This window comes from Trachemys scripta, chromosome 5, assembly GCF_013100865.1.
Source record: "Trachemys scripta elegans isolate TJP31775 chromosome 5, CAS_Tse_1.0, whole genome shotgun sequence".
NCBI lineage: Eukaryota > Metazoa > Chordata > Testudines > Emydidae > Trachemys > Trachemys scripta.
Genome location: NC_048302.1, coordinates 135,828,275 through 135,854,644, shown reverse-complemented (window position 1 = coordinate 135,854,644; position 26,370 = coordinate 135,828,275). Strand labels below are relative to the sequence as shown.

The 26,370-nt window shown below is 42.4% G+C and overlaps 1 protein-coding gene across 4 annotated transcripts in view; it reads right to left on the bottom strand.

Moving 5' to 3' along the window:
- EXOC6B (exocyst complex component 6B) overlaps nt 1–26,370 on the bottom strand; it is a 374,729-nt gene that overhangs the window by 105,759 nt on the left and 242,600 nt on the right. For all 4 annotated transcript variants that reach the window (XM_034770772.1, XM_034770773.1, XM_034770774.1 and 1 more), the window contains one exon: nt 23,541–23,682. In XM_034770772.1, the coding sequence (XP_034626663.1) occupies nt 23,541–23,682 (142 nt within the window). The remainder of the gene's footprint in view (nt 1–23,540; nt 23,683–26,370) is intronic.

Here is a 26,370-nt window from a genome sequence, read left to right as displayed (position 1 = left end):
GCATTTTCTGGTATGAAACATTACTGCCCATATACAAGCACCCAAAACGGGAAGAACTGCCCCCACTGTGTGGCCTATTTATTTTGGAAGTGGACTTTTGACATCTGAATAACATTGGTTTATAAAGCAAAGAACACTTCCAAAGCCATGTTTGCCCCTTTCTGGTGTAATCCGGCCCCAATTCTACAGGTGGTTTATTTTTCTTCTAATGTATTGGTTAAACTTAGTCCAAAACTAATATGTGGGACCATACATTATGATTTCAGGTTAGAGGATCATTTCACAGCTCTTGGTCGATAATTATCACAAAGAAGCTGATAACCGTATTTCTCCTTGCTGAGCACTTGTGTTGAAGGCCATCTGATCTTGCCCAAGTTTACTAAACCAACCATTAGAACGACTCTTCATACAAAACCAGGACCTCACTTAGGATCACGGCTGAATCTCCAACCTCACTTAAACTCACTTTACTCCCTCATGTCTAAGTGTACGCGGTTTGTGAAGTCACCTAGGAATACCATACGCCAACTGTATGTCCTATGCTTTTGCCTGGCTGAATTTTGTTGCTTTTGTGGAATTACAGTATGTCAAACTGTGACAGTTTGCAGGAGACACCGTTTACCATGGCTGTACAGAAGAAGAAAAAGTGCTCCAAGCTATAGCTTTTAAATAAAATGATCCCAACACCCATGATTTAGCAGCTACTTCAGCACGGTTATGCATCATGTCAGGACGTTTTAAGGTAGGGGAGCAGTCCTTCAGCCTAGCATGAAGCCTCCACAGCCCCCGTGCCTCTGCTGAGAGCAAAGGAGGATAAAAGCAAGGTTTTACTTCACATCTTCATGCCCAGACTAAGGTACTGAGGGATAACATATGGTTACCCACAAAGCCCTAAATGGTGCCACCTCACTCCATATATTCCCTTCACTGGAAGCCTGCTTCCATTATTTCTCTCACTTTGAAGTAATACCAAGAAGGAAAAATACATCTAAGAACCACATTTTTAAGGCCCTGATCCTGCAGCCCAGTCACTTAAGCAGTCCCATTGGCTTTAATGAGACGCATGGAATTTGCCCCATTTCCACATTCTCATGCAATTAAGATAATTTGTCCCCCCTCCACCGCAACCTTTTCATTCAAATGTCGGAGGAGGCACATCCTGCAATTTGGAAATTGGCTGCCATGTCCTTTTTAAAGTGCCAATTTTCAAATGTCAATAGTTTTACTTTTTAATATTTAACATACCAAAATAGTCTAAACTGGCATTATGACTAACCTCTCAATCAAGCATTTCTAAAGTGATTCTCACTGTAGTACAATAAAGGAACAGAATATTTGGAAAATTGCAGCAAGTTGTGTTTTGTTACAGAACTCAGAGAGGCAGTCAGATTAATAAACAAGTTTTCAAAACCAAAATTCCACACCTGTGCTACTAACAGAAACTTAATTTAACAAAGAATTTAACAAAAAATCTAATTTAAATTTCACCATTCAAGATGTTTGGCAAAGACAGGTCCACCTCTGATGGTCCCTAAATATGGGCCCGAGGCCTAAATTTAGGCATGTGTGTTTGACAAGTTTGGTTTGGATTTACATTTGCACATCATGGAGATTGTACAGTTAAACTAGGCTGCTCAGTTTCTAGTCGATTTCATTTTTGGAGTCTCCAGCTATCGCGCACTGTGCTCCAATGTCCAGGCTGCTAACAGTCCAGGGGAAAGTTGAAATTTAAAGTGACAAACTATTTTCATTGAATTAGTTTTAAATTTCATTAAACCATTTATATGCATGTTACTGTGCATTTTGTATAAACTTATTTAACAGACTCAATTTCACCCGTGTACTCAGGGGACAGTTCACGCCCTAAGAGGGACTTAAGCAATGCAGAGGTCTCATGCTGGTGCTCTGCAAGAGGTGATTTTCTGTTACATGCCCATCCCGACAGCATCTGGGCACATTCACATAATAGAAAACCCCCATATTAAGCATCTGAATACCACACACATTTTAAATGCAGGAAAAAGCCTTCTGGCTTCCCAAGAATGCACAAAAAATATTATCACTGAGATGAGCAACAGAGGGTCCTGTGGCACCTTTAATTATTGCTCCTAGTATTGGGAGCAATACTTCTGTTAGTCTTAAAGGTGCCACAGGACCCTCTGTTGCTTTTTACAGATTCAGACTAACACGGCTACCCCTCTGATACTTATCACGGAGATGGCGTATTTAAGGGGCCCGTCTACAGGATTATTGCACTGGGGCACTGTGCTGTAACAAAGGAGTGTTTTGAGAGGGGCAGGAGTATATTCTTGCTTCTATAGATGTGGCCAAATCCTGTTATATCTATAGCCGAGTGAACATTGGGAGAAATATCAGAAATTATTTTTTTGAAAAAAGCCAGTTTGTAAATTCAAGTGTCTAACAGTTGCTAGAAACTAATTTAGAATTCTAAACTCAACTGTAAGATTCCCAATTTGTGCAGACACCGTCTTTCAACTATTCATGACAATTTGTTTGCAAAAGATCTGCTGCTGATATCTTGAATGTTTCCAGATAAGTAATACATTCCCAAATCTTGTGATCTGTTTAGGGACAATTCAAGGTAAAATCCATCCCATTCATTACGTGTGTCTAATTATTAGCTCTGCTCTAGTTATGTTGAGGAACCAGGTTACAACCCTGTCTGTAGTGGGGTGTAACACACTTTAATAAACAACTGTAATAAAGTATGGTCCATCCTGTACAGGGAAGAGTAACCCATGTTACAGCACCGCTGTATTAAACATACACTAACTCAGTAAATTCTGTAGTGCAGACTGGCTCAAACGGTAACTCCTCAAAAAACTGGTGGAGGCATGCATTGCATGAATAATACATCCAAGGACTGAAACAGCCTATGAGATCATTATTATATTACTTGTATTACAGTACAAATGAGATCACAGATATTGCTTATACGATGCAATGTGTACATTGACTTCAAGGGATTGGAACAGGAATGAATGGGGTGTTTCACCACATTATTATTACAAAGTACTGCAGCACCCTCTGTACTCATAGGTCACATTTTACATACCAATGCCACAAACTTATCTGGGGAAAGGAAATGTACAAAGTCCTTTTAAAAAGGAACAGAGCTTTAAAGGAAAGACACAGCCAGTTCTTGGTTTTAATCTCCTCAATCAGGTTTCAGTACAGTTTTCTCAGAACGACCCAGCACAGTGGTGGCCTCGGCACTGTCAGATTCGTTTATTGTACTTTGTCCACTACCAAGGCGAGCGGCGAGATAGAGCAAGCCACCTACCATACGGCCCCTTGAGCAGAAAATCACAAGAGAATAGAGCAGATCTGTATGCGGCTGTTTGTACAAAGCATTTAGCCAGGCTAAAGGTTTGAGAGGCTTGTGTTCAGGCCAAAGTAGTAATGTCTTTGCAAGGCCTACAGCTAGGGCCACCCAGGGCAGGTTACAGAGGGACTCTAGCCTCTTTTCCAAAAGGCTTCTCCAATGAAAGAATCAAGGAACTGTTAAGCAATGAACAAAGAATAAAGAGTTCAAACACACAAGGAAAAAAGGCACCCATTGTAAATTAATGATACAGAATTTGGGAATCTCCTTTCATATACTGTAACACAGCTATACATGCAAGTATACAGAGATTCTAATACATTGTGTGTAGTTAGGAGTAAACACAGCTGGCTTCTTTATTCCCAAATTCACTAATTTAGGGACACAAGGTTTTCTGCATCATACATGTCCCACCTTCAGAACGATGGTGTGGATGGGTGGTACAATGATTTTATAATTTACTGTAACCTCCATAATTTGCTCATGGTTTCATTACTTGTGAATAATGCAGTTATCCCAAACTCGTGCCAATTAAACCTTGAAGCCAAACCATCAAGTTCTGTTTTTTACACACACCCACCCACCCACAGACCCTTTTGTCACTGTAGTAGCTGAATTTTATATACACACACTATCTATATATACACACAGGTTTTTTATATTATACCACGTGTATTATGTATTTCACACACACACACACCCTTGCAAAATCCTACCTTCCCATTTGCTCATGCTATGCAATATTTTTGCCCCATGTCAAGATGATAATTATAGAAGCACATTTTCTGCATGGGCTCATAAATGCTCAGAAGAGTTTTGCAAAGCTGACACATACACTTTCTTACTCTTCTCTTCACAGACATTGTTGGTAGGACTAGTGGAGGAGGTGGGTTTGCAGCAGACCTTTGGAGACAGAGAGGGGGGCTTGGAGTACAACAGCTGAGAGGCTATTGCAGGCAAAGGGGTGGCATCAAGGTAGGGTTTGCCTGAGCCCTCCCCCAACCCTGTTTATGGGATTATGAAGCTTCATACAGACAAGATTTAATCCTAGATGCTACAATGAGTCTGGGTCAAATCATAGTAGAAGGGGACAAGGGTTTTTAAATCAATTTGATATTATGAAAGTAACTGAACAGTAAGGAAGCAGAAAGGGCAGGAGAAAGACTTGGTAGGGAGGAGTTGGAAGAAACAACTTAGGGAAATCTTGGGTGGCAGGAGAGAAGCAGGCTCCTCCTATCAATCTGGGGAAACAGCAGGAGGGGAGGGCTAGCTTGGTAGGTAGCAAGGATAATCAGCACATCTGGAAATGAGGGAGGAATAAAAATTAAACATGGCAGCCCTGATGGCAATCCTATAGAGTATCTAACGAGAGCTCCAGACCTCATAGTGCTCCATAGCTGGGATGTATAACAGCGATTGAGTCTGAGAGTTGTAACAGTGCTGGAGCACAGCTGAACAGCATACAGGGTGGAACTTGAGATGTAGGAAAGAGAACACGGGCGCGAAGGGCAAACGGAGAGAACAAAGATGCAGGTGTGCTCAAAGGTATGTATGCAGAGGTGGGTGACTGAGATTTTGAACAGAATTGGGAAGAAGAGTTGAGTGAAGAGAGCAAATACACAGCCATAAGATCCATCAAGGGAAACACCAGACTGAGTAAGAAGACTAAAGGACTTGGGGATGGATAGGAATTTGAAGGACAGATGGTGACAGGACTCATCTGCATACAGAAAGAAGACCCCAGGGAGGATAGGAAAAGGAGAGCAAGATGTATGAAGGAACAGTTCCCATCAGCAAGAAAGTTGCCTGCTATGGAGTTATTCTCAGCTTCCATGGTGCCGAAAAGGTCTATGGCTTTGTCTACAAGATCCTGGGCAAGGAATGAATTTCCACTGGTGAGCGGGGTCAAGCATAGTATGTACACGTGTATTATATCTATTTATGTACAAAGGGCTAATTCAGCAGGAGATGCATATTGTGGATGGCTCAACAGTAATAAGAATCAGATTGGGATACTTACAGAAGGGGGTGGGGGCAAAAATGTGCTCAGAAAAAAGGAAAACACGCATCATCTATACACATTTTGGACACCTACATATACGGTATGCCTTAGTGTGTACCATACATTTACACACGTTCATCAAAAAAATCGAGATGTGCATGTAACCTAAAATAAACATGTGCAATAACTTTCCTCTCTCTCTAATCCCACCGCATTGTTACTAGCACTCGCTGCCCTCTCGTGTGTGTGTGACAAACATCTCACACTTTGGGTGCAGTATAATAAATTTATTAGTGGCGGTGATGATGATTAGGGTTAGGGTGGAAAGAACTCTTAGGGGGTCAAGTTAAGGTGAATGAATTTGGAGGAGAAAAGTTCACTGTAGAGGAGTCTTGAAGGAGCAGTAAAGAGGCGGATGAGGAGCACTGCAGGTGGTGTGGAGGACTGCAATGCTTTTAGAGAGAATAAATTACAAATCAAGCAAAGCTTCATATCCTTTGGTTGCCTGAGATTCTGCAGGAAGGTGCTGGGGTATGAGGATGTAGGCACAAAGAAAAGGAACACGGATTAAATACATGCCCTAAATACAGTGGATTAGAACATATAAAACAAAGCACAGTTTAGTTGCTAGAAGCTAAAAGCAGGAATCAGCTGGCGGTAAATGCCACATAGTGCAAAAATGGTTGAGAGAGAGAATCCTCAGTAGAATCCAGTGTTAGCAAAGGAACTGGTGACAGGTAAGAATACAGAGGTCCAGAAGCGCTGAAGACAGTTAGTTGGGCTTTGCTGAAAAATGGAGTGATATTGGGAGTGAATCAAGTTTCTTGCCATACAGGGGAGGCTCCTGTTTCAGCTAGTTCACAGAAAGTGTGCCTCTGCCACAAATGGCTAATAGGACACCATTAGAGTACAGTTTTTCCTCATCAGGGTCCTAAACAGAGCCATGCTGCTGAAAAGTACCAGGCATCCCACTCATTTCAATGGATGTCCAAGAAAACTGCGGTCACTACAATTGTTTGTGGTCATCGTACAGGTGTTTATCTGTACCGCTGAACAAATAGACATTTCACACAAGACTGCTCACTGTTGTATTAATTTCAATGGACTATATGGGTCCAAAGAGTCAGAGGCGTTAACATGACCGTGCCGCTGTCCAACATTTAACAGTGTTAAACAAGGTTCACGGTTTGGTATATAGAGACCTCAGCCTGCTTAGCACCAGGGCAAACACGACTTTAAAAATCTTTTAAACCTTTTGCTAAAGATATGGAAAAAAGTAAAACTAGTTAAAGTATTAAATAAGGCTTTTATTTTAACCATAAGCCTTATTCCCTTTTCCTTTAGCTGTAGAGAGATTTTATAAGGAAAACCCATTTGTTGGACAGTCCATTATATGGTATTAACTGCCCTTTTGGGGGGAAAGAGAAGTGAGTTGAGATGGGCTGGAGATGTTATTGTTAAAGTCCAATCCCGTTTCCTAGAATACAAGTCAAGACAAACATGCACAAAAGGGGAGAACAGCAAAGAGAGAAAACGCAACTTCGATCTATGGTGTTGACTTTCACTTCCACCCTCAGTGCTGGAAAAAACAGTCCCACAGAACACTGTTTTATCAGCCGTCCTGAGACCTGGCAAACTTCTCCCAGCATCAGGCTTTTTGGGGCATTGCTTTTAGCTGGCTCTTTTGTCACCTGCTCACAACAGTGTTGCAAAAGATACAGCATTGGCCAGCTATGCCAGACTCTTATTAGACAGCAAGAAAAAGGGGATGGATAGGAAAGAGAAGAAATAAGGAGGGGAAGGAAAAGGACACATTGGTGGGGGTGGGAGGGGTGAGGAGGGAGGGGAGAAATTCTCACATCTCAGGTGGTGTTTGAGATTCAGCTGGAGCCAGTGGAGGTGGTGATGTCATCTGGATTGCTCTCTTGGCCTGTCTGGTCAGGACGTCTCTCAGGATCAGGATGTCAAAGGCCAAGTGGTGTCAGAGTGGATGCCAGGGTCCCAGGGTGGAGCTAGCAGCCATGAAGGTGAACCTCATTCCTTCCCCTTCTTTCAGTCAGTAATTTGTGTGCTTGTTCTCCACTTCCCCCCAAAAGTCTTCTTTTCAGGACTCCAAAGGGAAGTGATGGGCGGAATAGCTCATCCTCTCATTATTTTGTCCACCAGTGAGGCCTAATTTCAGTTAATTGATTTTCAGTCCCACGTTTCTTATTTATCTTAACACAGTCCCTGAGTTCTATCAGGAGGCCATTTTATTCACAATAATCCAGTCCATCTCCCTTTTACACCTTTTCCTATCAACATTTATATGTAATTGGAACATTTATCCACTTTCCCACAGTTGAGATCACAATTAGAGGTAAACTTGTAGGCACAATTATAACACTACCATCTCCTTTCTCATTTCCCTCCTTCCCCAATACTAACATGTTTGAGCATCCAATAAGAAGTTAAAATTATATGGCAGACTTGTAAATCCTCAAAGGATGTCTAACTATTAATGAGTGTCGTCTGTTTCCACGTGCAGGAATTACAAGCAGTTTTAGTTCATGGTAGAATCCTCTCAATTGCTCTACGTGGCAATGAAATCACTCTCATCCCTAATTTTGGTACATCTGTTGGTGTTAACACAAACACTGGTCTCTCATTCTCCTCCAAAAGGCTATGAAATTTGCCCCAAGGATAAAGATTAAAAGATGGATGCAGCGACAAACGGAGCCCTGAGTGTAGTTCTTGTGCTTCTGAATTTAGGGTCAGACTCTGGCGTAAAAGATCTGGCTGGTAAGAAAGAAATATTAGAAGGCACATTGATAGGAACATTGCAGGGGTGGGCAAACTTTTTGGTTTGAGGGCCACATCGGGGTTCCAAAACTGTATGTAGGGCTGGTGTAGTGTATTAAATTGCTCCCCATAGGAATGTGCTACTTACAGGGTACTACTTACAGCTGCCAGTCCCGGTGCTCCGCAAGTAGTACATTCCTACGGGGAGCAATTTAATACACTACACGTGGTGGCTCTCACAGCCCCACCGCCCAGAGCTCTGGCAGCACGGTGAACTCAGGCTCCAGGGGAGGGGTCGGGGGCTAGGCTCCCCAGCCGGGAGCTCAAGGGCTGGGCAGGACGGTCCCGCAGGCCAGATGTGGCCCGCGGGCCGTAGTTTGCCCACCTCTATGCTAGCGGCTCCTAAGACCAAGGATTACTCAGGCAAAAGGGAACTCTAATTATGGACACATCTCTTTCCTTCTTGATATTTTAGAGCAGTGGTTCTCAACCTTTCCAGACTACTGTACCCCTTTCAGGAGTCTGATTTATCTCGCGTACCTCAAGTTTCACCTCATTTAAAAACTACTTGCTTACAAAAGTATCACAGCTCGCTATTTCTGAAAAATCGCTTACTTTCTTATTTTGTCTGTATGAAATTTTAGTTTGTACTGACTTCGCCAGAGCTTTTTATGTAGCCTCTTACAAAACTTGGCAAATATCTAGATGAGTGATGTATCTGTGACGTTGTGCAGTCTATATGGGTTTTATAAAACATAATAAGAAGTGAATATAATGTAACTGGAATATGCTTCATGCAAAAGGTCTCTTGTAAGGTATCATTACAAAGCTTATCTACTGAGTGTGATCATCCCATTTGTATAAATGTACCACTCTTGTATCTTAAACTAGAAATATGAAATATAACTCTGAGGGCCTATTGTAATTATGTAAAGTGTGGGCCATTAATAATGGTTTGGAATCTTGATGACTCTCATTAATCAGGACCATTGTCTGCAGATGGCTGTGTTTACCTGCGAGTCTTCCTGTATATGTGTGTGCTGGCAAGTGGGTAATGAAGTCTTGCAGTGACATGTGATCATGTCACCTGACCTGGAATCCATCTTTAACCTGGTGCTTTTCCAATGAGGGGGAGTGGAAACCCAGAGGGACAAAGGGTTCCCGCCTTATGCAAAAGATATATAAAGGGGTGGAAGAGAACAGAGGGGGAGAGGAGCCATCATGAAGAATCCCCTAGCTATCACCTGAGCTGGAACAAGAGCTGTACCAGGGGAAGGAATTGTGCCCAGGCCTGGAAGGTGTCCAGCCGGAGAAAAACTTACTAAAGCATCTCTGAGGGTGAGATTATCTGTATTCAGTTTGATTAGACATTGATTTGTGCATTTTATTTTATTTTGCTTGGTGACTTACTTTGTTCTATCTGTTACTACTTGGAACCACTTAAATCCTATTTTCTGTATTTAATAAAATCACTTTTTTCCTTATTAATTAACTCAGAGTATGTATTAATACCTGGGGGAGCAAACAACTGTGCATATCTCTCTATCAGTGTTATAGAGGGCGAACAATTTATGAGTTTACCCTGTATAAGCTTTATACGGATTTATTTGGGTTTAGACCCCACTGGGAGTTGGGCATCTAAGTGCTAAAGACAAGCACACTTCTGTGAGCTGTTTTCAGGTAAACTTGCAGCTTTGGGGCAAGTGATTCAGACCCTGGGTCTCTGTTGGAGCAGACGGGAGTGTCTGGCTCAGCAAGACAGGGTGCTGAAGTCCTGAGCTGGCAGGGAAAACAGAAGCAGGGGTAGTCTTGGTACATCAGGTGACAGCTCCCAAGGGGGTTTCTGTGATCCAACCCGTCACAGTATCCCCCTAGAAAACCTGTGTGTACCCCCACGGGTACATGTACCTGTATAACACAGGCCACAGAACTTCCCCCCCGGCAACATTCCTAGAATACATCTTGTAGAAAAACATCCAATCTTGATTTAAAAATTGTCAGTGATGCGCCATCACAACCCTTTGTAAATTGTTGCAATGGTTAGTTACCCTCTCTGCTAAAAATATACGCCTTATTTCCAGTCTCAATTTGTCTAGCTTCAACTTCCAGACATTGGATTGTGTTAATCATAGAATGATGGAAGATTACGGTTGGAAGAGACCTCAGGAGGTCATCCAGTCCTACCCCCTGCTCAAAGCAGGACCAACACCAACTTTCTTTGCTAGACTGAAGAGCCCATTATCGAATATTTTCCCCCATACAGATACTTTTAGACTGTAAGCAAGTTATCCTTTAACCTCTTTGTTAAACTAATTACATTGAGCTCTGTATCTATCACTATAAGGCATGTTTTCTAATCCTTTAATCATTCTCATGGGTCTGTTCTGAACCCTCTCCAATTTATCACCTCTTTCTTGAATTTTGGGTACCAGAACTGGACATAGGATTCCAGAAGTGGTTACAGATGTGAAGTGGGCAAGGTTTTTGGGAAAATATGACATCTAGCTGCAATTCTCAGAAAACTGAATGGTGCGTGCCACATCCTTTAATGCTTTCTCCTTCGAATGAGCTATGATCAGCATATTGTTTAAGATGTGTAAAGATCATCTATAGGGACATTAATGCAGTACTTTGTAAAATACTTTAAGTACTATGTCAGACCAAAATGCAAAGCCTTAAACTGGAGTTGAAGATCCTTACAAGAAGAGAAAGGTAAGAAATTATGACGGGAAGGCCAAACAGAGGCATGGCAAGTAGGTCCTTTGAACTTTGGCCAAAGTTTCAATAACCCGTTTCATAATTTCCATATTGAACTTGAATTTCTTCAATGACTTTCAAACCCAACACTGCTTTGTTGAATTTCCCCTTTAACAGCCAAACTATCAAGGTAGTGAGAATTTCGGAGAATGACCCCACATCCCCCAAATTATCAAACTGAGCCAAACTGAATCAAAATTCAATAAAAACGTCCGTTCCTGTAATGCTCTGGACAAAGAAGAGCTCGGAATTCCGTTTACTTCTTCAAGAGGCAGAACAAATCTTACAGATGTTTCAAGGGGGTGTGCCTGAGCCTTCAGATGCTGACAGGTCTGAGCTGCATCCACAACAACAGAGAACAACAACTCACTGCTGGATTGCCAGACATTTTAAAGTACAAGAAAGTAAAAGTTTTCAAATGAAATTGGAAGTCTTGTGACAGGAAGGCTGTTATCTATCAATAAGTAATAGATAATGTTGGGCATATGTATAGAAAGAACTGAGTTATGGATGTCTAAAGGTTACTTTTCCAAACCCAGACAAAGACATGGAAAGGAAAGAACAGATGATAAGCTCTCTGCTGAATTAAGATGTTTAATATTTGGAAGGGGTGAATTAGCAGCTCTAATGATAATTTTTTCTCCTGAAGGGGAGGTTGAAAATGTTTACAAACACCAATTGTGTGGTTCTGTATTTCAAAGGACTACTTGGGGGAAAACTGGGACACAGAGATGGAGGACTGCTTGGAATGAACTCTGGAAGCCCTTTAACATCAAAGAATTTGACATAGGTTTAGGAGCTTTAAAATGCAGGAACCAGGAAAGATCTTTGGGACACAGAAGGGAAAGGTCGTGTCAGGAGTGGTCAGAGGTGAATGATTGATAGAGATGTAAGATTTTCTTTTCATTTTACTGTAATTAAGCTGAGAATACCTTATATAGTTTAACTTATGAGAAGTTCACATGCAGGGACGTTATGCAGATTGTTTCTCTTTGTTTTACTATCATGTTCTTGCTGTTTTTAAGACGACTTGTTTTTAAGAAAACTACTTTTGTATGGGTAATTTCATGCAGACAGCCCATAACCACTCAACCATTCAAGGTCTCAATAAAAGACACGTTAGAACTGGTATCCTCTCCTAGTGTGTTGCACAGGGCCATGAGCAGATAAACACAAAGGAAAGTCCAGTAACCAAGGAGAAGATGCAAGTACGGAGGGGTACATGTGACACGTTGATAAGGAGTCAATGAGGTGTAAGCTATAGAGGGTGGCTGTGACAGACGGCAGGAGCGGTAGAGAAAATAAGAAGAGATGAAGGCATGGATGAGGATTTGAACAGAGGTGAAATCAAGGCAGTGGTAGATACGTGCAACATTGCACAGGTAGATTTACAAATGTAGGAGATGGAAGGTGAGGAGAAGAGCTCATACGAGTAAATCAGTGAAGGAGATAGAAAATGGTTCCAGGACAGATGGAATGAAGAGTGTACAAGGTCAAGAATCAAATGAGGGTTGCACATAGTGGAGACAAGAGGTCTTGGGTGAGGAAGGAAATAAAACTGCTAAAGAGAAGCCCATCTATCTTTAACAGTCTGCAAGGCTTCCAAGATTTGCTTGAACAAGGTCTGAAAGGGTTCGTATTTTGACATGCAATATTGACGTATACCAATACACCACTGAACCATTTCATTATCACCGTAGCATTTTATATCCTTTAAGAAAGCTCACATGAGGAAAATACACGTGGAAGAAGGTGGCATTGCCTCTACTGACCAGGGATTCTACTCGTGTTCCCTTTGTGACTCCACACACACTAGTGCTGAAGAAAGCAAAATTATTTCAGTGACATGTGAAGCCAAAGGTATGGTTCCTGAATGGTTGAGGTTGGAAGGGAAGGGACTTGCTCCTGTTTTGTCTTCCTAGCATAACATTCTCTTACTGAGAGCAATTAATACTCCTTGTAAGATTTTATGCTGGAAAAACAAGCATTTTTTGTCCATTTTGCTTTGTTTTCCCTTGCTGCTTAGCTCTGTTCTAGCGAGGAACTTTCCAGTACATCTTGGCTAATAGCCATTGTTGGACCTATCCTTCGTGAACTTTTCCAGTTCTCAACTGATTTATACTTTGGACCTATCACACTATCCCATGGCAACAAGTTCCACAGGTTAGTTGTGTGAAAAAGTACTTTCCTCTTGTATGTATTAAACCTGCTGCCTATTAATTTCACCAGAGGACCCCTGGTTTTGTATTGTGTGAAAGGGTAAATAACACCTCCCTATTAACTTTTTCCATACTACCCTTGATTTTAACATAATCTCCCTTTAGTAAGCTCTTTTCTAAGCTGAACAGCCCTAATCTTTTTAGTCTCTCTTCCTACAGAAGCTGTTTCAAACCCTGGACCATCTTTATTGCCCTTCTTTGAACTTTTTCCAGTTCCACTATATCCTTTTTGAGCTGGGGAGACAAGAACTGGACACAGTATTCAAGACGTGAGAGAACCATGGATTTATATAGAAAAATATAATTCCAGTGTCTTATTTTCTATCGCTTTCCTAACGGTTCCTAACATACTGTTAGCATTTTTGACTGCTGCTGTGCACTGAGCAGACGTTTTCAGAGAACTACTGATGGTGACTCCAAGATCTCTTTCTTGGATGTAACAGCTAATTTATAACCCATCATTGTATATGTATAGTTGGGGTTATTTTTCCCCGTGTGAATTACTTTGTGCTTATCAACACTGAAGTTCATCTGCCATTTTGTTACGCAGTCATCCAGTTTTATGAGACCCCTCTGTAATGCCTCACAATCTGCTCTGGACTTACTATCTAGAATAATTTTGTATCATCTGCAAACTTTGCCACTTCACTGTTCATCCCCTCTTCCAGATCACTAATGCCTATCACCTATACATAAGAATGGCCCTACTGGGTCAGACTAAGGGTCCATCTAGCCCAGTATCCTGTCTTCTGACAGTGGCCAGTGCCAGGTGCCCCAGAGGGAATATTCCGAAAAGAACAGGTAATCATCAAGTGATCCATCCCCTGTCGCCCATTCCCAGCTTCTGGTAAACAGAGGCTAGGGACACCATTAATAGTAATATGATACATCGAAGATTAAAGAAACATCAGGCAACTGTTAGCTTTGCATGTTACAAACCTTAGCAGTCCACACATGAGCGAGGGGTGGGGGCACACAATAATTTTGGGCGAAGGCTGTAGTGCTAAATGAATAACAAGGTTTCCACGTGAGAAATTCTATGGAGCCAGCGAATATAGCGAAGAACGAGGTGATAAACAGTTGCATTGGGGTCAATATAGGCACATTCTGGCATGCTTACTTATTGGGCTGCGGGGCTCCTCAAACTGGTTGGTACATCTGTGTTTCTTATTGACTATACCCAGGAGTAACTCCACCAGAGAGGTCCTTTGGGGCTATCTGCCTGTCCCAAGTCAGGATAAAGGAGAAGGATTGGGCATGGAGCTAGCAACTCCACCCCGTAAAAAAATTAATTTGCTACAGAAACGCCAACAATAGAGATAACAGAGACTTTTAGCCTGGAAAAAGAAGGGCCTTCAACTCAAAGACACATGACGCTGGGTGGTGAAAGTCGTGAGGAAGCCAATAAGCCGATTACCCTTGTTGCAACTAGGAGGATTACCATCGGTACATGGAACGTGAGGACCATGTACAAGTCAAGAAAGACGGCACAGGTCGCAGCAGAGATGAGGAGCAACAACCTGACCCTACTAGGCATTCGCAAGACAAGATGGACGCAAGCTAGACAGAGACAATTGTTGACAGGAGAGCTGTTGCTGTATTCTGGACATGAAGAGAGCGACGCACCCCACACACAGGGAGTAGGCTTCATGTTGTCCAAGCAGGCACAGAGAGCACTGATTGGTTGGGAGGCACATGGTTCCAGGATCATCACAGCATCCTTCAGAACTAAAATGAAGAGGATTAAGATGAATGTTGTACAGTGCTATGCTCCAACCAAATGACAGTGAAGAGGGGGACAAAGACTATTTTTACAACAGACTTCAGAAAATATTAGAGACTCTCCCAGACAAAGACATTACCATCCTTATGGGAGACTTTAATGCCAAAATTGGACCTGACAACACAGGATATGAACAAGTCATGGGGACCCATGCTCTGGGAGAGATGAGTGAAAATGGAGAGAGATTTGTGGATTTGTGTGCACTTAACAACCTGGTCATAGGAGGTAGCATCTTTCCTCACAAGCGGATCCACAAGAGTACTTGGGTATCGCCAGCAGGCATGATAGAAAACCAGATTGATCATGTCTGTATTAGTAAGAAGTTCAGAAGATCTTTGCAGGACGTTAGAGTTAGAAGAGGAGCAGACGTAGCGTCCGACCATCACTTAGTGGTGGCCAGATTGAAGCTGAAGCTGAAGAAGAACTGGATAGACGCGTCAGATAGAAGAGCGAAGTACAATGTCAGCCTTTTGAAGGATCATAAGATCAAGGAAGATTTTGGACTGACGCTGAAGAATACGTTTTCAGTACTACAGGATGGGTCTGAGGAAGAGAAAGACAGGTGTATCCAACAGATGGCAGAAAGTGAGAGAGACACTTAGGTCAGCATGCCAGGAAGTGCTTGGTCTCAAGAAATACCAGCAGAAAGAGTGGATCACAGCAGAGACCTTGACTAAGATAGAAGATAGAAAGAAGAAGAAGGCAATAGTTAATAACAGCAGGACTAGAGCAGCAAAGGCTAAAGCACAAGAAGAGTATGCTGAAGCCCATAAAGTAGTGAAGAGAAATATTAGGAAGGATAAGAGAGGTTATGTGGATGGACTGGCAGGAGAAGCGGAACAGGCAGCATACAATGGTAATATGAAACAGCTGTATGACATCACCAAGCAATTGTCTGGAAAGTTCAGCAAGCCAGAACATCCCGTCAAAGACAAGCAGGGAAAGTCTATAACAGAAATAGAACAATAGATGAATAGATGGGCGGAGCACTTTGAGGAACTCCTAAATAGTCCAGCACCACTAAATCCACCAGACACTGACCCAGCCAACGAAGACCTTCCAATCAATTGTGATAGACCTACCAGAGATGAGATCAGAAAAGCCATCACTATGATGAAGAACAGGAAGGCAGCTGGACCTGACAATATTCCAGCAGAGGCCCTGAAAGTAGATCTGGATGCTTCAGTGGAAATGCTGTACCCCCCCTTTTTGAGAAGATATGGGAAGAAAAAGTGATTCCGGCAGACTGGAAAGAGGGATACCTTATTAAAATCCCCAAGAAAGGAGACCTCAGCAATTGTGCCAACTACAGAGGAATCATATTTCTGTTGGTGCCAGGGAAGGTCTTCAACCGAGTTCTCTTAGAGAGAGCAGGCAGGTTTCCGGCAAAATAGATCATGCATGGACCAGAAAGCAATGCTCCGCATCATAGTCGAGCAGTCTATGGAATGGAACTCCTCGTTGTAAATCAACTTTGTTGACTATGAGAAACCATTCGATAGCGTGGATTGAGAGAGTCTCTGGAAGCTCCTTCGGCACTATGGCATCCCAGTAAAGGTGGTTAACTTGATTAAGAACTTATATGATGGCATACACTGTAGAGTGATCCATGGAGGGCAGCTTACAAACAGCTTCCAGATGTGAACAGGAGTCAGACAAGGATATTTGTTGTTACCATTTCTCTTTCTCCTTGTCATTGATTGGATTATGAAGACATCCATTTATGAGCACAGGAACGGAATCCAGTGGATGCTGTGGACGCAGCTTGATGACCTGGACTTTGCCGACGACCTTGCACGCCTTTCGCATAGCAAACAACAGATGCAAGAGAAGACTAACGTAGTGGCAGCCACGTTATCACAGGTTGGCCTCAACATCCACAAGGACAAGACTAAGATCCTCAAGATTAACTCCATCAGTAATGACCCAGTCACACTGAATGGAAGCCCTCTGGAAGAAGTGCAGTCCTTTACCTACCTAGGCAGCATCATCGACCAACAGGGTGGCATGGACGCAGACATCAAAGCAAGGATCGGTAAGGCAAGAGCAGCTTTCTTACAGCTCAAGAACATCTGGAGCTCCAGAGAGCTGTCTTTGGCAACAAAGATTAGACTGTTCAATTCCAACGTGAAATCAGTCTTATTGTATGGAGCTGAAACCTGGAGGACAACTAAAACAACCACCAGGAAGATCCAGACCTTCATAAATAGTTGCCTTAGAAGGATTCTCTAGATCCGCTGGCCAGACACCATCAGCAACATCTACCTCTTGGAGAGGACCCGTCAACTTCCAGCAGAGGAAGAAATTAGAAGGAGAAGGTGGGGCTGGATAGGACACACACTACGCAAGCAGCCAACCATCATCACTAGACAGGCATTGCGGTGGAACCCCCAAGGCAAGCGGAAAAGAGGCCGTCCAAGAAACACCTGGCGACGCGACCTTCAGGCTGATAGCATAAAAATGGGCTATACCTGGAACCAGCTAGAGCAAATGGCCCAGGATAGAGGACTCTGGAGATCTGTGGTTGGCAGCCCATAGCCCGATTGGGGTGACGGGCATGAGTGAGTGAGTGATACCCAGGAGTGGTTTGAATGAAAAATTGGAATTTAATGACATTTAAAATATAATTTTACTGCCCTTTTAATTTCTCATAAATCAGCAGTTAAAGGACTTTAGAGATTATGGAATTGTTTATTTTATGATCTAAGTACTGTAAAAAACAATCTGGTTTAACAAGCACCGGACTATGTTACACTGGTGAAAAACACTTTTGTAAGAAAAACAACAGCCTTCTTTTCTCTTTTTGTCGCAATGTCCAAATTTGGGTCATTTGTGGTTCCAACTACCTCTGAGATATGCAAGGTTTGGAAAAATATCAAAAAGCAAGGGGTCCTAAACCATAAAAATGAATAGTGTGCATACAAGTAGGTTAAAAGCCACATATCAAACTCATTGTAAAATTGTAGGTTATAAGAATGTCCTTGAAGACAGCACATAAATTCCTTTGCAAAAACAACAACAAAAAATGACTTCTATAACCATGGGCATTTCCTCTTCTATTTGTGCGTCCACAGCTTTTTTTTGTTTTTGCTTTAAAAAAAAAAAAAGGAAACATTTCTATTGGTTACAACAGACTGGAACTGGACTGCTGGGTTTAGTTTTGACTACTACAGCACTTGTCTGTGTCCTTGGGCAACTCACTTAACTTCTCTGTGGCTCAATTTACAATATGTACATAAGAACAGTCATACTGGGTCAGACCAAAAGTCCATCTAGTCCAGTATCATGTCTTCTGACAGTGGCCATTGCCCCAGAGGGAATGAACAGAACAGGTAATCATCAAGTGATCCTTCCATTCCCAGCTTCTGACAGACAGACATTGGGACACCATTCCTGCCTATCCTGGCTAATAGCCATTGATGGACCTATCCTCCATGAATTTATCTAGTTCTTTTTTGAACCCTGTTATAGTTTTGGCCTTCACAATATCCTCTGGCAAAGAGTTCCACAGGTTGACTGTGTGTTGTGTGAAGAAATACTTTCTTTTGTTTGTTTTAAACCTGCTGCCTATTAATTTCATTTGGTGACCCTAGTTCTTGTGTTATGAGAAGGAGTAAATAACACTTCCTTGTACTATTTGTCAAGGTCTTTTATGTCTTCATATAACAGGTGCTATAAATGCAATGTAGTAGTAGTATCATTACTAGTAATAATAGGAAAACATTTCAAAGTGACTGGTGACCTTCTGCAAACTGCAGACATGTCACTGGTAAAGCTGAACAAAGAACTTTAAACTCTTCAGCAATTAATACATCTTGGGAAACAGTTTTGCAACTGGGGAAAAAAAAATCAATGTACCTTTATGTGTAGGTTTTGTTCCTTATAAAATTTTCTTTAGTGCTTCGTCCAACCTAATTTTAGAAGTCTGAAGCAATGTGGTTCCCATCACTTCCTTTGAGAGACAATTCACAGGATGACAGAGCTCATGATTCACAGGTTTCGCTCCAATCACTAGCCTAATATGTTTGTTCGAACCTGGCAGCTCGATTCCTGCTTACCTTGCTCACACCAGAAATCCTGCTGACATATATTGGACTACTCACATGAGTAAGGTGGCAGGATTTGGCCTTTCATGTTTCCTTAAATTTATTTAAAGCCCTCAGAATGCTTTCTCTGCCAAGGTTTTTAAATAAATAAAAGGTATATTCAGTGCTTTGAAGCACTATCCAAAAAACGCGAAGTACATTGCTTCTCAGGAAGAATTTGTAGTACACACTGGGAATTCCACGATGATCATGTCTGGGTTTGGTGGTGCAGTGCTTGGCCCTAGACATCTGCCTGATTATTGGTTCAAGGTAAGTGGGTGATATCTTTTACTGGACTAACTTCTGTTGGACGAAGGGTCCAGTTTTTGAACTACACAGAGCTCTTCTTCAGGTCCGGGGAAAGACCTGAAGAATTCCTCCTCTTCTTCTTCCTTCTCCAGACCTGAAGATTTTTTTCAGCATAGTACCTAATCATTATGCAAAGACACACACACTAGACATTTTTTAAAAATGTGATCATGGACGAAAACTCTAACACCTCAAGATCCCATACCACTGAAGCCAAAGGGAGTGATGTGTGCTTCGCATATCTGTAAAACCAGCCTTTAATTAAATACCGAGGGTAATTAATACTTCAGGTGTGGAGGGCAGGGGCAGGAACAAGGCAAACTGCATCACTATTGAAGATGATAAAGCTGAGCTTTGCACCTAAACTGACAAGTAGATAGAATTCTCGCAAACAAATTAATTTTCTTAGTACATTGGCTATCCAGTGATTGATTTTTGTTTGTTTTTTAGCGTTGCATTAAAATCAGGACAGGCTGCTCCTCAGAGGAGGATTCAAATTATTCACGCTGTCAGCAAAAGCACCAAACAAATAGGAGAGAGGGGTTTTGGTCTTCGAAAAGGAAGAATGACCTACGTCTGCGTTTACCATTCTCAGTGGCAAACAGCAGGGTTGACAGTGATGAATAGGAAGGTCAGGGCAACAGCATCTGTCTCAATTTTCCTGACTGACATGGCATCTCAGGCCTTGGTTGGGCGGAGCAGGTCGCCTGCCCCTGCTGCTCAGGTTGGCGGCACCTGCTATTGAATGTCTGAGTGCTCCTGATTTTGTCTCACAGAACAATTGCCTCCAGATCTCGTGGAATTTAAGGAATCGTGCTTTTAAAACCTATATTAAATGTCATCCATTTTCCTTAGTGTTTGGGGGTTTTAAGAGGGAAAAAAAAGCTGCCGCTTAGTGACCCATGTTAATGAATGGGAAGAAAATTCGACAGGGTTACGAAGTCCATTTTCAGCCAAGCGAAAGAAAGCTAAACTATTATTAATGACAGACGCTTCCCATTATTTTCAGCAGCGTAGACTGGCCCTCCATGAACCCAGATGTTGACAATTTGGGATTGAAGACAACTTTTTCAGGGCCATAACCATTACTAGACTTTTACGTGTGGAACTGTTGCAAAATTCAGATACGGTTCACACTGCTTGGGGCCAGATCCTTCCTCAAGGAGGATTCAAATAAGAATGTTGAGAATTAGGAAAACGTTAAGGATCAGGCCCTCAGACAGAAGAAACTTAACTGGGTAACCAGCCAGGGAACTTATTTAACCTTGATAGTGAATGTCAATGGTTGCTGATTAATTGAAACAGTCTTAGCAACATTTGTGTTTAACAGGGATATTTGGACAGTATCAAATGGTACTCACTTAAAGAGAAGTGACATTTCAAGTTCTGATTTCTTTATATAAAGGTGTTACCAAATAAAGATTATAATACACAAGCATGAAATGCAATCAATATTTTCTCAGGGCCTGGTACTACTCGCACTGAAGTCAATGGCAGTTTTGCCACTGAGTTTAACGGGAGCAACATTAGACTGACAGAATGTCCCAATTCAGAGGGCTCTGCTGTAATGAGATTGTGCCACAGACCTTTGCCAAGACACGTTCCCAATCCTAACATCAACCTTCTGGCTTTCAGGGTCCCAAGAGAGCCACAGTGGTGGGTATTTTGAAAATGCCACAAGTGAAAATTCTAACCCCAAGTTGTGTTTTTTGTTTCTGAAGTTAATTTAAAAAACAACAACAACTATTTATCAGCCTATGCAGAGGAAATGTATATTTGCATCAAGCAGTGTATCTACTGCAGAAGTGGATCATTTGATACTATCACAAATGCCCAGGGATGTAATGACAGACACATTACATGGTATGGAGATGAAAGTTGGCATATAAATGGTCACTCTGAGGCAGTAATTTTCTCCTAAAAAACCCTAGTGGCTTTGTTAAAACATCTTTCCGCTGCAGTTGCAGCAGATTTGGGATGAGGTTTCAGGTCTTGTGTTTGGATACTCTGACTGAACAACTGCTTGATTTTATAATAGGAAATTTCACAGAAAATTAGTCTGTACTGCAAAATGGTGACTTTTTGTATATTCCTAAATGATTTGAAAATATCCTTATAATTTAACTTGGAAAAAATGTCAACTGAGCACGTGCATAGTATTTTACCTCTGCTATGAAGGAAACAAAATGGTTCCATCGGTTCTGCACTGCATTTTACTAACCCCTATGTAAACCTAGATAATGAATTACTTGGATAAGGCTTTGGGCCTAATGCAATGTTTACACCCAGTTTTTAGCCAGGCAAACTGAAATGGTCTTTACAGGAAGTTTTCCTGCGTAAGAGTTCGGTAAGGACATCAGGGTTCAGTCTATATAGATTCACACGCATTCACGTGACACCTGGACATTCACATTGTGCCTGTTTCACGGACACTGCACTGCATCCCAAGAAACCCTAAGCTTGATATAGGGGCAAATTGTGCTCTCAGTGTAAATCCTTAGCCTTAAATTAATCTGCACAGGTGTCACTGAAGTCAATGGGGTTGCACAGGGCATAATCTGGTCTGGAAAAAGCCCATTATTTTAGGGATGATGAATGAGAAGGAGCATCACAGCCCAAGTTGAATTTGTGGGGATGGCAGTTAGAGAAATCGTACCTTGCTAACTGAACAAACTATACATTGAAATCAGTGGGACACAGTGATTACTTAACCCTACAATTTCATTTTCACAAAGTCACTTTTTTAGGGTAGAAGTGCATTTTAAGCGAAAGATCTAAGGCTTTTTACAGGGTATGTGCATAATTATGCTGCGTACCATCAATATAGTCTACTCCTACCTATTCTCCTCACTGCAAAATCAAATCATTGCAGAGAATAATTAGGCAAAGCACCATAATCGCTTAATGAGGAGAATGATTAAACTATTATCCACGCCTGCAAATCCTTGGTGTGTGCTTGATATCATCTACTGCTATACCACCCAGTACATTTTTTAAAATGTTCACAACTTATTCTGAATGCAAACAGGCTAGAAATAAGAAAGACCTATCAGATGACTAGCCCATCTCCTTGCCAATGCAGGACTAGTCCCTACAGCATATTTTCTAGTGTTTTGTCCAGTCTTGCTTTAAACACTCCAAGCAATTGGGCTTCCACAGCTTGTCCTTCAGAGAATTTTTTGCCCTGCCAGGTGAATGCCATTGAATAACAGTGAGATACTGTTATTCAAAGGACAAATAGGAAAGTAAATGCAAATTGTTAGCCAAATATATATATATATTAGGCATAGCACACACCACATTATTATTGTAGTATACAGAGCACACGGGCAGTTATGTTCACAAATTATATTATGCCTTTCCCACAATGTTATTCACTTCCATTCATGCAAAAAGTAATACCCATAACCCTTTGCAGAGCTGAGATCAGCAGTGGCACGGGCAGATACAAAACCCTTGAAAGGCAAGATGCCTGAATGTTGTGTCGTAGTACAGGTTGGGATGTACTTCTATGGCATAACTAGTACTTGGAATGCAGTATTTAAAACCGAGATAAGGAAGAAACTGGTGGATACAAGAAAACAAAACCAAAAGCTGGTTGGTGGTTTAAGTCTTGGGTGATGTGCAAAGTGCTATCTAAACCCGCAAACAACCCTACAATAGATGTTCCAAGTTTAAAGGCATATTTTTGGAAGCACTCTTTCTGTTTCAGGCGAACTGAACACCACTGTGATAATTGCTTCCCAGAAGGAATGGTAAAGTAGGAACGCTCTCCGTTCTGTACTGTACCGCTTTGTCTTTGATAATAACATTTGGCATTTTAGTTATTTGTTCTCTTACACATTCTTAACGACAAACCACAAGTGTAGTCAAGCAACTGGCTACACTTTAGACAATAAAATAGAAAGGGATACTGCGGAAAATGAAGACTGTAAAGGTCAGGCCAAGAAGCGTGGTTGTAAAGTGGGGAACCCCCCGTACGGAAGTTGCCTCGATAGTATATTTTCAACCGCTGCCTATCATCACCCTGATCACATTTTATTTCCCCTCTCCTCTCCATTTTGAAATGTAGGCTCCTAAGAGTCAGGGACTGTGTCTTCCTCTGGGGCTGGAAAGTGCTACGGCAAAACAAACAGTTGCTTCCTTTCAGTAGATCGTCAAGATGAACCCAAGAACCACCACTGTCCTAGCAGCCAGCCCCAGTGCCCAACGACTAAACAAGGTACAACAGGATAAATGGAATGATTTTGTGCCTTACGTTCGCACTCCTCTACATCCAGGTTGAACTGCTGTAAGGCCCCCAATGTAAGCTGCCTCACTTCAGCTTCTAGCAGCAGCTGCATCAGTGAAGTGGATAAGTGTTTGCATGCAGACATACATGCAGTCTGAGCCACCTTACCCTGGAAAATAAAAGGGAAAGCATTAAGGAAATGATGCATAGGATCCAAATGGGACCAACCTGTTCACCTGTTAAATCAAAAAAGTACTGTACATTCCACCCACCTTAAAGAGTCCCCGCTGGTACTTGGCATTTATATGGTTCCCAGACATATGAAACCTTATTGTAATGATCCTCATTAAAAGGATTCCTTTTTAATAACTTTAAAGAAGCTACAGCAGGGCTAGATCCTGCCTGATGGAAAAGACTGCCTAAGAGCAGCTCAGAGCCCTCAATGCTGAAGACCATCGTGTTTAGTGCATTCAGCGCCTCTCTGTATCAGTCATGGATCAGCGTTCATGTCGCACTCCCCATCAGTATTCAGCCCGGGCCCAGGCAGCTAATGATCCAACCAGTGGACCAAATTCGATGATGAATCCTGGTCACGTGCCCTCTAAGGCACATTGTGCACACGCTAAGAAGAATACCTAAGCAATGCCCAACAGCTAATGGGTACAAGTTACAACATAAGCTTATTTTGCACATCATCTTTCATGAAAACTGCATGCTTTAGAGAATTTACTTAGTTCCTAGGCCAAAAACAGTAGCACCAATTGTATTAATAAGTACTGCAAACTCAAATCAACAAATGAACCAGTAGCTGAGGAGCTGTAGAGTGGGATTTTCAAAAATGTTTAGTAATGGCCTAACTCCGTTTGCATTAAAATCAACGGGAGTTTTATCATTGACTCCAGTGGGAGCGGAGCTGCTGAATTTCTCCCCAGATAACACATGGAATCTAGATTATGAAATTGTGGACAAACAACATCACTTGTCCCATAACCTCAGCCGTACAGAACGCAATGCCATCCACAGCCTCAGAAACAACTCTGACATTATCATCAAAGGGGCTGACAAAGGAGGTGCTGTAGTCATAATGAACAGGTCAGATTATGAACAGGAGGCTGCCAGGCAACTCTCCAAGACCACATTCTACAGGCTACTATCCTCTGATCCTACTGAGGAATACCAAAAGAAACTACACCATCTGCTCAAGAAACTCCCAGCTACAGTACGGGAACAAATCTACATGGACACACCCCCAGAACCCCGACCAGGGGTATTCTATCTGCTACCCAAGATCCATAAACCCGGAAACCCTGGACGCCCCATCATCTCAGGCATTGGTACTCTGACAGCAGGATTATCTGGCTATTTGGACACTCTCCTCAGACCCTATGCTACCAGCACTCCCAGCTATCTTCGGGACACCACCGACTTCCTGAGGAAACTACAGTGCATTGACGTTCTTCCTGAAAACACCATCCTGGCCACCATGGATGTAGAAGCACTTTATACCAATATTCCACATGAGGATGGACTACAAGCTGTCAGGAACAGTATCCCTGATGAGGCCACAGCAAGCCTGGTGGCTGAGCTTTGTGACTTTGTCCTCACCCACAACCACTTCAGATTTGGGGACAACTTATACCTTCAAGTCAGTGGCACTGCTATGGGTACCCGCATGGCCCCACGGTATGCCAACATTTTTATGGCTGACTTAGAACAACGCTTCCTCAGCTCTCGTCTCCTAGTGCCCCTCCTCTACTTGCGCTACATTGATGACATCTTCATCATATGGACCCACGGAAAGGAGGCCCTTGAAGAATTCCACCTGGACTTCAACAATTTCCACCCCACCATCAACCTCAGCCTGGGCCAGTCCACACAAGAGATCCACTTCCTGGACACTACAGTACAAATAAGTGATGGTCACATAAACACCACCCTATACCGGAAACCTACTGACCGCTATACGTACCTACATGCCTCCAGCTTCCATCCAAGACACATCATACGATCCATTGTCTACAGCCAAGCCCTAAGATACAACCGAATTTGCTCCAACCCCTCAGACAGAGACAAACACCTACAAGATCTTTATCAAGCATTCGTAAAACTACAATACCCACCTGGGGAAGTGAGGAAACAGATTGACAGAGCAAGACGGGTACCCAGAAATCACCTACTACAGGACAGGCCCAACAAGGACAATAACAGAACACCACTGGCCATCACATACAGCCCCCAGCTAAAACCTCTCCAGCGCATTATCCACGACCTACAACCTATCCTGGAAAATGATCCCTCACTCTCACAGACCTTGGGAGGCAGGCCAGTCCTTGCTTACAGACAACCCCCCAACCTGAAGCAAATACTCACCAGCAACTACACACCACACCACAGAAACACCAACCCAGGAACCTATCCCTGTAGCAAACCTCGTTGCCTACTCTGTCCCCATATCTACTCTGGCAACAGCATCAGAGGACCCAACCACATCAGCCACACCATCAGGGGCTCATTCACCTGCACATCCACTAATGTCATATATGCCATCATGTGCCAGCAATGCCCCTCTGCCATGTACATTGGCCAAACCGGACAGTCCCTCCGCAAAAGAATAAATGGACACAAATCGGACATCAGGAATGGTAACATACACAAGCCAGTAAGCGAACACTTCAATCTCCCTGGTCATTCTATCACAGATTTAAAAGTCACTGTCATTGAACAAAAAAACTTCAGAAACAGACTTCAAAGAGAAACAGCAGAACTAAAATTCATTTGCAAATTCAACACCATTAATCTGGGCTTGAATAGGGATTGGGAGTGGCTGGCTCACTACAGAAGCAGCTTTTCCTCTCCT